The 13,359-nt window shown below is 31.9% G+C and overlaps 1 protein-coding gene across 3 annotated transcripts in view; it reads left to right on the top strand.

The window, feature by feature from the left end:
* Nucleotides 1-8,952, top strand: part of LOC127702919 (uncharacterized) — a 30,772-nt gene extending 21,820 nt beyond the window's left edge. The window contains exons 1-3 of one of the 3 annotated variants that reach the window (XM_052207231.1): nt 5,899-5,937; nt 7,578-7,914; nt 8,868-8,952. In XM_052207231.1, the coding sequence (XP_052063191.1) occupies nt 7,586-7,909 (324 nt within the window). In that variant the 5' untranslated portion in view covers nt 5,899-5,937; nt 7,578-7,585 and the 3' untranslated portion in view covers nt 7,910-7,914; nt 8,868-8,952. The other 2 variants (XM_052207230.1, XM_052207229.1) reach the window with 2 other exon arrangements.
* Nucleotides 8,953-13,359: the final 4,407 nt, after the last annotated feature.

Genomic DNA, 13,359 nt, shown 5'->3' with positions numbered 1-13,359 from the left:
AAACACAAGTGTCAGGTCACTTCTATTTTTAGACAAAAACTATCTAAATATCATGATTATTAGCACAAATACTCAATAGTGAAGATTTCAGTAATTTTGCATGAATTAATGATGCTAGTACGTAACATGCCTAATGCAGCTGCATTGTTTTGTACAAAAGGTCATATTTATGTAACAAAGGTATTCCACTTTCCATTGAAAAGTTTACACTTTTAACAAATTTATAAAAATGCTATATTTTGGGGCCAACAATGGATCTTACCGAGCCTACTCCTTTGAAAACTGGGCCCAAAATCCAAAATCTTGATACATGTTAAGATTCAAAGTACAACAATAATTCTTGTTTTAGCTCACCTAGCCCGAAGGGGAAAAGTGAGTTTTTCTCATCACTTGGCGTCCGTCGTCCGTCGTCGACGTCGTTAACTTTTTACATTTTGAACTTTTTTTAGAAAACCACTGAATGGAATGAAACCAAACATGGCATGAATGTTCCTTATGAGATGCTAATCAAGTGTTGTTACTTTGAAGCCGATTCATTATCAAAGATGGCCGCCAGTGGTGAACATCGTTTAACATTGGAACTTATGGACAATACAAACAAATGTCTTCTTTTAGAGAAACACTAAATGAAATGAAACCAAAAATGGCATGAAGGTTCTTCATGAGGTGCTGACCCAGTGTTGTTACTTTGAAGCCAATCCGTCATCCAAGATGGCCGCCACCGAGGGACTTCGTTTAACATAGGACCCTATAGACAATACAAACAAATGTCTTCTTTTAGAGAACCACTGAATGGAATGAAACCAAACATGGCATAAATGTTCCTTTTGAGGTTCTGATGAAGACCTTAATACTTGTATCTTTATAGATTGAGATATACTGTAAACTGCAAAAATATCAAGAGAAGAAGATCTACGCATAAGTCAACATGAGCAAAATTGTCAATTGACATCTTGTTGGAGTTATTGTCCTTATAATGTCATTTTCTAAAATATTAAACTTAATTTGGCCTCAATCATGATTAGAATCAGGCGAGCAAAATAGGCTCTTGAGAGCCTCTAGTTATTTTAGCAATACCTTATCGGTATAATCATAAATGTATATATATGGGTTTATACATTGTACATGTCTGGTATAACAAAGAATAAAAAGTAGGCCCTTGATGTCCAGCATAACATTCATATTTATATTAACAAACATTGAACTTTGATTTCAAAACACAATTCTACATTGACATAAAATTGAGTATATGATAACAAAAAAAAAAAAGTGGTGTATTGTTTTTTTTGTTTGTGCTTACTAAGAGTTTTGCTTCAGGACAGGACAAAATATAAAATATAACTGGGACTTATATACATGAATATTTAGATATTGGTTCCAGCTATTTTCTAATATCCAGTTTTGGTATGTTAAAATAGAAACTTATAAAGGGTCCATTAAGAGTATATAAATTAGGTTCTTAATGTGGTTAACAGAATAAAGAATAATGGAAAAAAAACATAAAGCTTACAGGGGAACATTTTTTATTATCATATCACTATAAATTTACTGGATAATAATGGGTAAAAAAAGGAAGAACAAAAATATATTCTTGAAAACAAATAGGAATACAGATATGAAAATGCTCCCATCAAGACCATTGTAAATTAATACATGTATAATAAAAGCAAAATGCATAACAACTTTAGCATGTTTAGTACATGTGTGTTGTATTTGTTTTCACAATGAAGTATACAATATATTTACAAGGATTTATATAGTAAGATACTATAACTCTGGTCTGCAAACGAGTTTTATTTGCTGATGATTGGGGGTGTCAGTACAATAAAGGGAATACCTTGCGTGGCTTATACAATTATATTTGGGAGACACGTGGTGAAAGCAATTAATCCACACAAAAAAACAATAACTGAAAAACCGTTATACCGGACAACAGAGAAATATATTAAACCACAAACCAAATTCCGAACACGCTAAGATAACCCGTTATTCTGTTTTATTCTCAACATCTATCATATAGTAACAATTGATGGTATATTAAAGAAAACTGTTTTTTTACTATATATATAAGGTTCATATTCAGAGTTATAATAGTCAAATAATAGAGAAATAATGTATTAATAATAAACAATGTAATAAAGACATATAATATACATACTAACAAAATTATAAATATATACCTGAAGATACCCTGGTCTTAAGGTTCTAATATACAGGGATCTCCACTGAAATAGCTGTACCAGTGAAGAAATCTGTTAACAGCTTGTGCAATATTGTTATTGAATAAAAAAATAAAATAAAGCGAATAATTGTTATCAACAGCTAAAACAATACATATTCTTTCAATTGCACATACGCGCAGACGTCAAACTGATATGATATTATGTTTCTCCAGTGACGAACATTTTTTGTAAAGTCGATTTTAGTTTAAGCCAGAATTGGGATATACAGAAATTTCAAAAACTTTTCATTTTGTAATATTATTTGGATTGGGTGCATTTTACTAACAATAATTGTTTTTGTTCATATAAACTGGTAAAGTTGGTAAAAAATATCCTCATTAATCAATGTTCAGCCATATTCGCTTCAGTAGCAACGAAAGGTCAACCCGGGTCACACAGCTTGAAGATCGGGTTAAGAAATAATTCGAAGGCAGTGATTAGTGTAGAGTAGTATGCGGATCGGAGCTGGAACTGCCGTGAGGTTTGGTTGCATGAATGGTTACAATGGCAATAATTAATGTATGTGTTCGTTAATATTCTTTTGAAATTGCCTCACTGTCCTGATTTTTAATTACATAGTCGATTTTATTAGTATCTTTTCCGGAACTTTTCTGGATAAGCATAGTGTATGATGATTTTTCGTGCCTTAAAATCTGGTTCCAGGGAACAAATTGATATAAAAATAATTGCATCTATGCTTTTATAAGGTTCATCTAAGTCATTAATCAAAGCAGGTAAATTTATATTTTTCACAGTGTTAAGAAACAAATGAGTTAACCTTGTTACACTAAATATGCATGCATAGTTCAGCGTCATGTTCAGGAAAAGAACAACTATATCATGTATGTGTCTCAAAAGAGAAAGTGTTTTACCTTTTTATGTCCTTGGGACGACTTTAAGGATATTATGCAATGTTTTTTTTTTCTGACTTACATTTTGTTATTTTCTAAACTTAAGGGCGTTTATTTTCGACTTGTAAGTTTAATTGTCCCTTTATTATCTTTCGCCTCTCTTTTATGCTATTCTGTACTGTTCTCAAGGTTGATGAATTTTATTCTAACTTAGATATTTATATATAAGAATGTAGAGAAGTTTTTTCTTCCACATCAAAGGATGAAGGTTTCAGTTGCTTCAAGCTTTGCATGCTTTTGGCTTGAATGCTTTTTGTTCACCTAGTTGTGATGATTCAATCGGCAGAAATACTTATGTCTTTTTAACTTATATTATTCAATAAAAACAAGTCTGAATGTGTTTTTCTTTTTTGTGCCTATATCAATCCACTGATAGAAATAGAATGTTTGATTACTCTCAACATGAGTACTTTTATCACATGTATTTAATAATAATTCACAACCTTCGTTGGTAAGTTGCCTATTTTCAATACAGTATTGCTCCTTTTATAAAATTAATATCAGATCTTAGATAATCTATTGAATATAGTAAGAATGCTTTTTTACCTTAACATAACTATGTAGAGACTGAAAATCAGAAACTCTTTGAACCTACCATAAGATATAGACTAATAGACTTAATAATTAACGGTGTTTGACGACACAAAATGGTTTGACGTAAATTAGTATTTTTTCGACATCTTACGTCAAAAAAAATCAAAATTTAAAAATGTTTTTGTTGGCTTATTTATGAATAGAACTAAATAGAGTTTTTAATTTAAACATCTTCAAACGTCAAGTCAAAATCACTGTGTTCCTTCTTTGTAATGATTTCCTACATTACATTATCTGTCATTCTGACTTGTGCACTTGCTACTTTTAAAATCTTGCTATACAATATGAAGCAAAGACTGTCATACACAGCTGTTATTTTATTTTGTGTAACCAATTGTGATGAAGTCTTCATTCTATCGGTCATTTAGTTGACTCAGATTTTCCCACCTAATATACAACTCTCCAATATAACTATAATCTGTTTAAAAAATTATCTTGGTAAACTAATTGACACGGTATTTTGGAAAATCAGTTCTTGAATACCGTTGTTGTATGAATAAACGACTTTTCTTTAGTTATTAAGAATATGAAAAGCATTATTTCTGGACATGCACAGACTCGAATAAGGTTTTAAATGTTTTGTTTTTTTTTTTTGCTTGACGATATTTTTGTTCGTTATGGCAAATTATTTGTCTTACTAAACGCGACTTAACACTGAATTGATACTTGATCAACATGATGGGTGAACTTTGTGAAACAAGAACTGGTTGTCTGTTGGTATATTTTCTGTGGGTCACGGTGTTGTTTTGTTTCTTCTACTTAAGGTTTTGACTGAAGTGCCTGTTGTCATGGTTGTAGTGTATAACTGGTGAAGCCATAAACTTTAAATAAATGACTTCAACTTTACCAATACGAAGCTTTGATTAGATAGTTTCCTTGTGAGTGGTAACCCTGTTTCATGATAGAAAACACACAAGTCCATGGATACCAAATTAAATGGGCTATTTATAGGCACTACTGAAATGTTTCTACATAAAATGAGAAGTTCACAATGAGAATATTAAAATTATCTCTGTCCTCGTCAAGATAGGGTATAGTACGTTACCTAATTGAATCTGTGTTATCTTTTGTTTCAAACACCAAAATATTGATGCGATCAATAGATTAACAAAACTCTGAATAGTTCAGTGATAGTACCCAATTTGTATTAAAGTAGAAAATACGAATTTTGGAACAAGTTTGCAAGAAGAAGAGAACAAAAAATCAAAAGTATAAATTTTGAGAGTAATCAAACTTTTTTCTATCAGTTGATTGATAAAGGCACAAAATAGAAAACACATTCAGAGTTTTTTTTTCTTTTATTAAACAAAATACGATGAGAAAAAACATAAGTACTACTGCCGATTAAATCATCACAACTAGGTGAACAAAAAGCATTCAAGCCAAAAGCGTGCAAAGCTTGAAGCCACTTAACCTTTATCCTTTGATGTGGAAGAAAAAAAATCTCTACATTCTAATATATAAATATCTAAGTTTGAATAAAATTCATCAACCTTGAGAACAGTACAGAATAGCATAAAAGAGAGGCGAAATATACCAAAGGGACAATTAAGCTCATAAATCGAAAATAAACTGACAAAGCCATGGCAAAAAAAAAAACAGAAAAAAAACCAAAAGGCAAACAACAGTTTACAAACCACAACATAGACAACTAAATACTGAGCAACACGAACCTTACCTAAAACCAGGTTGATAACATAAAGTTGTGTTATTACCAAAATATGATTTTACTTTTATTAAGAACATGTAAAAAGATGGCACATTTGATGTTTATGAGACAAAATCGTAAAGAAAGTTTAGAAAATAACCAAATGAAAGTCAGAAAAAAGCACTGCATAATATCATTTAAGTCATCCCAAGGACATACATTTGTAAAAGGTAAAACACATTCTCTAGTGTAAATATACATGTAGTTACATTACAATTTGGTACTTTTGTGCATTGTGCTTTTCCTGAACACGACGACGAACTATGCAATAATATTTAGTGTAACTAGGTTAACTCATTTGCTTCAAAAATAAATAAGAAAATAAACGCCCTTAAGTTTAGAAAATAACAAAATGTAAGTCAGAAAAAAACCCATTGAATAATATCCTTAAAGTCGTTCCAAGGACATAAAAAGGTAAAACACTTTCTCTTTTGTGACACATACATGATATAGTTGTTCTTTTCCTGAACATGACGTTGAATTATGCATGTGCATATTTAAGGTAACAAGGTTGACTCATTTGTTTCTTAACACTGTGAAAAATATAAATTTTCCTACTTTGATTAATTAATGACTTAGATGAACCTTATAAAAGCATAGATGCAATTATATCAAATTGTTCCCTAGAACCAGATTTAAAGGTAAGAAAAATCATTATATACGATGCTTAACCAGAAAATTTCGGAAAAAGATACTAACAAAATCGACTGTGTAATTAGAAAATAGGACAGTGAGGCAATTTCAAAAAAATATTTCTGAACATATACATAAATTAAAAACCAATTTTTCCGAGATCAATTGAAGGTCTTTCCACATTAAATATCTAAATAATTTATTAGGAGCTACCTGTAGTTTATGCAAAGTAACTATTGGTATCTAATTACAGATTTCTTTATACTGATTCAAAAATATATGGATTCTATATGATTTTGTCTGAAATAAGGGAGATAATTTTCTTCTTCCGGTTTAGAAAATGTCATTTCTGGTCTCATATGATAGCTTTGGTCACACAGATTCCAAAAAATATGGTTTCTTTATACTTTTACTGGAAATACGGGAGATAAATTGCCACTACCGGTTTAAAAAAAATCATATCCGGTATCATCTGATAGGTTACATTATACTGCTTTGTTTGGGGAGATAACTCTTACAAAGAAAAATGTTCAGTTAAACAGGGTCAGTCTCAAAAGCGCAATAACTGTTCAATATCATATGCAAGAAATATAAGCGACATCTTGCGAAACCACTATACACCGCAAGAACAAAATGTTGCGGAAAAAAAAATTTCAGAACAAAAGCAATAGGTCTTCCACGGAAAAGTTGAACGACCTAATAATCAAAACAAAACCAATAGGTCTTTTCACAGAAAAGTGGAAAGACCTAATAATCAGAACAAAATCAATAGGTCTTTCCACGGAAAAGTTGAAAGACCTAATAATAATCAGAAAAAAAGCAATAGGTCTTTCCACGGAAAATAGAAAGACCTAATTAATGCCATTGTAACCATACATGCAACGCTCTATTTATTTTCGTAATCTTGACAGAAACCGTAACAATAACACGGACAATATTTTCATATCGAAAGTCCCGTGACAGGGTGTTGTAAAGGATAGTTTTGGGGAAAAAGTCCGGGCATCAGTTCCACTTGGCAAAATGATGTATGTAAAGAAGTCAATATTATATGTGTGTATCAATTTTTCTATAGCTTTTATGTTATCTTTATATAGCAGAGATTGACATTTTTGAAACATCATTTTCCATCTAAATATCAATAGCCAGACAATAAACGTTTCGGTTTACATGTTTTGTAAGATAACTTAGAAAATGCAAATGTTTGGTTTCATCTGTATAACGACCTTTGAATAATATAACCATGGTGTAATTTATAGAAACTTAAGCTATTGTACTTCTTTTATAAAATGTTACCATGGTAAATGGCTATAGAGTGTTGACTAGTAAGGTATTTGAACAGTTGAACAAATAGCAACAATCAAAGTCAACAAATCTTTTAAGATGACGGTTAGTCAACAGATGAACTATTGTAGTTACAACTGGAGCAGTTGGAGTAAGATATTTAATGAGTAAATTATCTCATTTCATTCATATTTATCCAAAGTGTTACATTTTTATTTATATTAACAGGTTTCAAAATGAAGAAATTGATCTTTATCATTCTCCTTTTGACTGCCATACTACAAATGACTTCTGCAGGCGCTATACGGTGTGGTAATAATTGTGATAGTGATAGTGATAGTGATAGTGATAGTGAAGAGAAAGGCGGTGGTGGTGTTGGTGGAGGACGAGGTGGTGATTTAGGAGGAGGTAGTGGTGGAGGAGGAGGTGCTGTTGGAGGAGGTAGTGGTGGAGGAGGAGCTGCTGCTGGAGGAGGTATTGGTGGAGGAGGAAGTGCTGTTGGAGGAGGAGGTAGTGGTGACGGAGGTTTTGCTCATAGAAAATATGGAAAAAGAAAATGAAACAGGTTCGCACATGCATTAAGAAAGAAGTTCCAAATGTCATATACTACTGCTTGTAGTTGAATGAAATTACACAATCAAATAAATTCGTTTTCTCAAAATACTGAAAATATTTTGCAAGGTATTCACACTTGTCAAAGCACACGAATATCTTTCTGATACATAAGCAATACATGTTAATCTTAAACGTCCAATAATTTCAAAATTTACTTTCAACCAAACCTGTGGTTTTTGTTTTTTGTTAATTTTGATGAATTACATCTTACTTTGTCTTAATTGTCCACCTTTGAAAATCTAACTCAAGGACGATGTTAGACTAGCCAAAAGTTGTGCCATTAGGGAGTTTCCATTTAAAATTTTAGGGGGCTAGGATAAAACAAAATTGTCTTGCAATTTTATTTAGTTGTAATCTCTGCCTTGCCTTTTTATATCTATTCCGTCCAGCCTTTGTTTTATTAGTTTATTCTGACTTTTTTTACAGAAATTGTCATCCTGCCTTTTTTTTTGTAAAGTTGCTCATTCTGCCTTTTTTCTTTTTACTTAAAACTCCTGTACTGCTTTTTTTCAAATTTCATCCTAGCAGCAGTCCCCCCAACCCCCCCCCCCCCCCATAAAAATCAAATAGTAGCTGCCTTTACACCAATACTGAATGGAAGTTCGTGCTAGCAACCTTACGTAGAACGAGTGGCGAACAAATGATATCACGATGCAACATTGTTTTTCGCCTATGTTATACAAAAAAGTAGTTGATGGTTTGAATATATTAACTATTAAATAATCTATTGGCTTTGTGCTATCTTATTTCTTCTTCTAGTTTTCTTGTACATTTGTTGAATTTATCAACTGGCTAAAACCTAAAATATCAAGTTTTCTTGTACATTTTTTGAATTTATCAACGAGCTAAAACCCAGAATATCAACTCATAATATACTTTTTATTTTATTTTTTTTTTTTTCAGTCTTCAGAAGAGCCTAACAACTGCCTTTTCTAGATCTCTTGGTTTTAATTCGATGACATTTTGAAGTATTAAATCATTAATTAACTGCGAATCTTATTAACTCATTGTATTATATTTGTTTAAAAACAAATCCGTAACTATAAAGGTGACTGAAATGGGAAACGCCAATGAGACAGCAATCGAAAGAAACAAATAAACATAAGACAGCTAGATGTCAATAAATGATCTTCAACAGATGTCTAAACAAATTCAAACATTTATATATAAATCAAACAAAATATCAAATATTTGTCATCACTACCAAATTCTCCAAATACAAATATTACATTTGGACAACCACTGACGGAATTATAAGCTCATGAATATGTGGTGGGTTATGCTAAGTTTTTTTTAAGATCTAACCCCTTCCAGTCTCGATCAGTGGATGAACGAATTGAACATAAATGAATAAACGCACATAACCTTTAATAATGGTATATTATACAACAAAATACAATTACAAATACAACTATACCAAATAATATTGTACCATATCAAAGATTGATATGAAGTCATGTCGCTCTAGACTGCAACAATGGTGGATGTCCTTATCGGATTTCATACAGAAACACCAACTAAAGAAAACGGTAGTACTTATTTTCCCATAGACGACAATACTAAAATTTTCTAAATTTATCACTTTTTATAATAAAAAACCTGGACAAAACCGTTATGTGTGGTATTAGTACTTTAGTAATCTGTTTTAGAAATTGAAGTCAAATAGTATCATGACCATCTTCGAAAGGAGCTTGTTTATGCCCACAGACATTTTACATCAAATTCATGAAATTTTCGAGTAATTCTCAAGAAAACATTTCGATGAGTTTCAAAATTTATATTATAAATATACACACTGTACTTATTCATAGATAAATGAAAAAAAATATATATTATACCCTAACATTCGATCACAGCGCTCGTAAGTTGACTTCCTTCACCTGCCTTGGGTACACGAAAGGCCAATCTGAAGCCCGGTAAAATATTTTTTCCTTAAACTTCTAATAGTTTTCAATACTCTTGAAAAATACAAAAAGCAAAATCTAATTCGATGATCTGTAAATTTTATATCAATAAAATTCAGTGGCAATAACATATATAGTTATTAACGACAGTTTTTGAGAAGACAATTTACGTCTATCCTATACATTTGTGCTTCCTTCTAGGGAATATTCAATGTCATTAATCTCCGGGCTCTAATAGTTTGCAAAATTCTATAAAAATCCGTGATATCACCTACGTAACTGTCACTCTACTGCACATAAAAGAGGGGAGCGTAAAATCATTAGTGTAACGAAACACTTGAGATATAAAAAATGGACATTAAAATAAGTTGAAACTAGGAATGAAAACAAAAAATAAACAATTTTACAAAAATAAACCAATAAACAATGAAAATAAACAATGAAAAAAAGCAATTTAATCTATAGAAGAAAAATATAACCTTAAGAAATATTGTGCTGTTGTATATTCTACCAGCGGTGTCAATCAGATGTACATTCTTAAAAGTTCTAAAGTCCTACTACAAATCTTCAATCACAATCGATTTTGCAGTAATGTCAAAACTTTGAATTCTATTCATGTCTTAAAACTAATATTCCCCATTCTCAGTTGAAAGGTCAAATGCATCGTCTCATCTCAGAGCATATTCATCAAATAAACTCGTCATAAATACCAGGATTAAATTTGTGTACGCCAGACGCAAATGGAACTCGTAGATACAAATTTCTTGTTTTAGGTCATGAACAATCTATCAATATGAAGAACCGCACTGATTACAAAAAATATACCGAAAAATGCTAGACGTTTTGATCGACAACATATTTGTTGTGTTTGGTGGATCGATATTCCCAACAGGCAGTCGGTATTCAAAAAAAATGCTAGACGTTTTGATCGACAACATATTTGTTGTGTTTGGTGGATCGATATTCCCAACAGGCAGTCGGTATTCAAATTGGTACTTATTGTGCACCTCTATGCTGGCCGATTTGTTTGTATGCCCCATCTATGTTTTTCGGTCTGTGCGTCCGTCCGTCCGTCCGTCCGTCCGTCTGTCCCGCTTCAGGTTAAAGCTTTTGGTCAAGGTAGTATTTGATGAAGTTGAAGTCCAATCAACTTGAAACTTAGTATGTTCCCTATGATATGATCTTTCTAATTTTAATGCCAAATTAGAGTTTTAATCCCAGTTTCACGGTCCACTGAGCATAGAAAATGATAGTGTGAGTGGGGCATCTGTGTGCTATGGACACATTCTTGTTTGTACTCATATGAAGCAGAATTCGTACAAAATTTAAAAAAAACATCTCGCAAAGTTTTTTATTTCAATTTCAGTTACATTGATAATGTCATGTCATTTAATTAAAGAACCATTGTGAGCACACTTACATACCCCACGCCCCTATATTGTCACTAGGCAAAGTTCAAAGACTCATAACTCCTAAAAAAGATAAAAAATATCTCGTGGATATGCACATCTACATATTAAGTCCTCATTAAATTCATGAAATTCTGTTGTGTGGTTTTAGAGGAATTGCGATGAGAAACTGCTGCAGTAGAATATTTCAGCAAAATTCTTAAATTCTAAGTTCAAAGGGCATAACTCTTAGAAAAAGCATTGAATGATAATTTGATGTCGATATGCATATCTATATAGTATGTCCTTATCATCTACAAAGTTGTTGTGCTGTTGTTTCAAACCTTTAGGTGCTAAGCAATTTAATGTCAGTCTTTTTTACTTAAAAATGACAAACTGCTGCAGTAGTATTTAGAACAAAATGTTATGTTAAAAGGGGCATAACTCATAGAAAAAAAATTACATCTACAAATTTGTTGTGCTGTTGTTTCAAACCTTTAGGTGCTAAGCAATTTAATGTCAGTCTTTTTTACTTAAAAATGACAAACTGCTGCAGTAGTATTTAGAACAAAATGTTATGTTAAAAGGGGCATAACTCATAGAAAAAAAATTAAATCATACTTTCCAGTCAAAATGCACATCTACATAAAATTGAGAATGGAAATGGGCAATGTGTCAAAGAGACAACAATCCGACCATAGAACAGACAACAGCAGAAGGTCACCAACAGGTCTTCAATGCAGCGAGAAATTCCCGCACCCGGAGGCGTCCTTCAGCTGTCCCCTAAACAAATATATATACTAGTTCAGTGATAATGAACGCCATACTAAACTCCAAATTGTACACAAGAAACTAAAATTAAAAATAATACAAGACTAACAAAGGCTAGAGGCTCCTGACTTGGGACAGGCGCAAAAATGTGGCGGGGTTAAACATGTTTATGAGATCTCAACCCTCCCCCTATACCTCTAGCCAATGTAGAAAAGTAAACGCATAACAATACGCACATTAAAATTCAGTTCAAGAGAAGTCCGAGTCTGATGTCAGAAGATGTAACCAAAGAAAATAAACAAAATGACAATAATATATAAATAACAACAGACTACTAGCAGTTAACTGACATGCCAGCTCCAGACTTCAATTAAAATGATTGAAAGATTATGTCTTCATCATATGAATATCAGGCACAATCCGTCCCGTTAGGGGTTTAGTATCATACCATCATATCATATATGAGAAGAACATAACCCGTGTCATGCCAACAACTGGTTTTTAAATAAATGTGTTTAGTGCCGATGCAAAAACCCTATAAGTGAATCAATATTAAAGCCAAAATATGCAATCTTTAATGACCTGACAACAGTATCGTAACTATATCCCTTCTTAATAAGTCTGTTTAAAGGTTTTGTTAGTTTCAGAGGTGAATACTGACATTGTTGTGCTTTATAAAGAATATTTCCATAAAAAATTGGATGTGAAATACCTGAACGTATAAAGAGTCTGCATGTTGAGCTATATTTACGAATGATGTCCTTATACCGATGATAAAATTTAGTAAATGTTTTGACTAGTTTGTGATATCGAAAACCCTGGTGTGATGATTTTTCAGTATTACATAAATTTCTCTCGTTAAAATCTAAAACATTGTTACATACACGAGCGAATCGTACAAGTTGAGATATATAAACACCGTAAGATGGTGACAAGGGAACGTCACCATCTAAAAATGGATAATTAACGATAGGAAATGAAAAATCATCTCTTTTATCATATATTTTAGTACTAAGCTTTCCATTAATGATAAAGATATCAAGATCGAGGAAAGGGCAGTGGTCATTGTTAGTATTAGCTTTATTTAAAGTAAGTTCAACAGGATAAATTGCTTTAGTATACATACTGAAGTCGTCATTATTGAGAGCCAAAATATCATCCAAATATCTAAAAGTATTATTAAATTTGTGTATCAGATGTTGTTTCAATGGGTCTTTGCTGATTTTTGTCATAAATTGTAACTCATAGCAATACAAAAAAAGGTCCGCAATAAGTGGTGCACAGTTAGTCCCCATTGGAATTCCGATAACCCGACGATATACGGAATCTCCA

The sequence above is a fragment of the Mytilus californianus genome, unplaced genomic scaffold (assembly GCF_021869535.1).
Source record: "Mytilus californianus isolate M0D057914Y unplaced genomic scaffold, xbMytCali1.0.p SCAF_5, whole genome shotgun sequence".
Lineage (NCBI taxonomy): Eukaryota > Metazoa > Mollusca > Bivalvia > Mytilida > Mytilidae > Mytilus > Mytilus californianus.
Note: the sequence above shows the minus strand (reverse complement) of the source record. Positions and strands in the feature narration are given on the sequence as shown.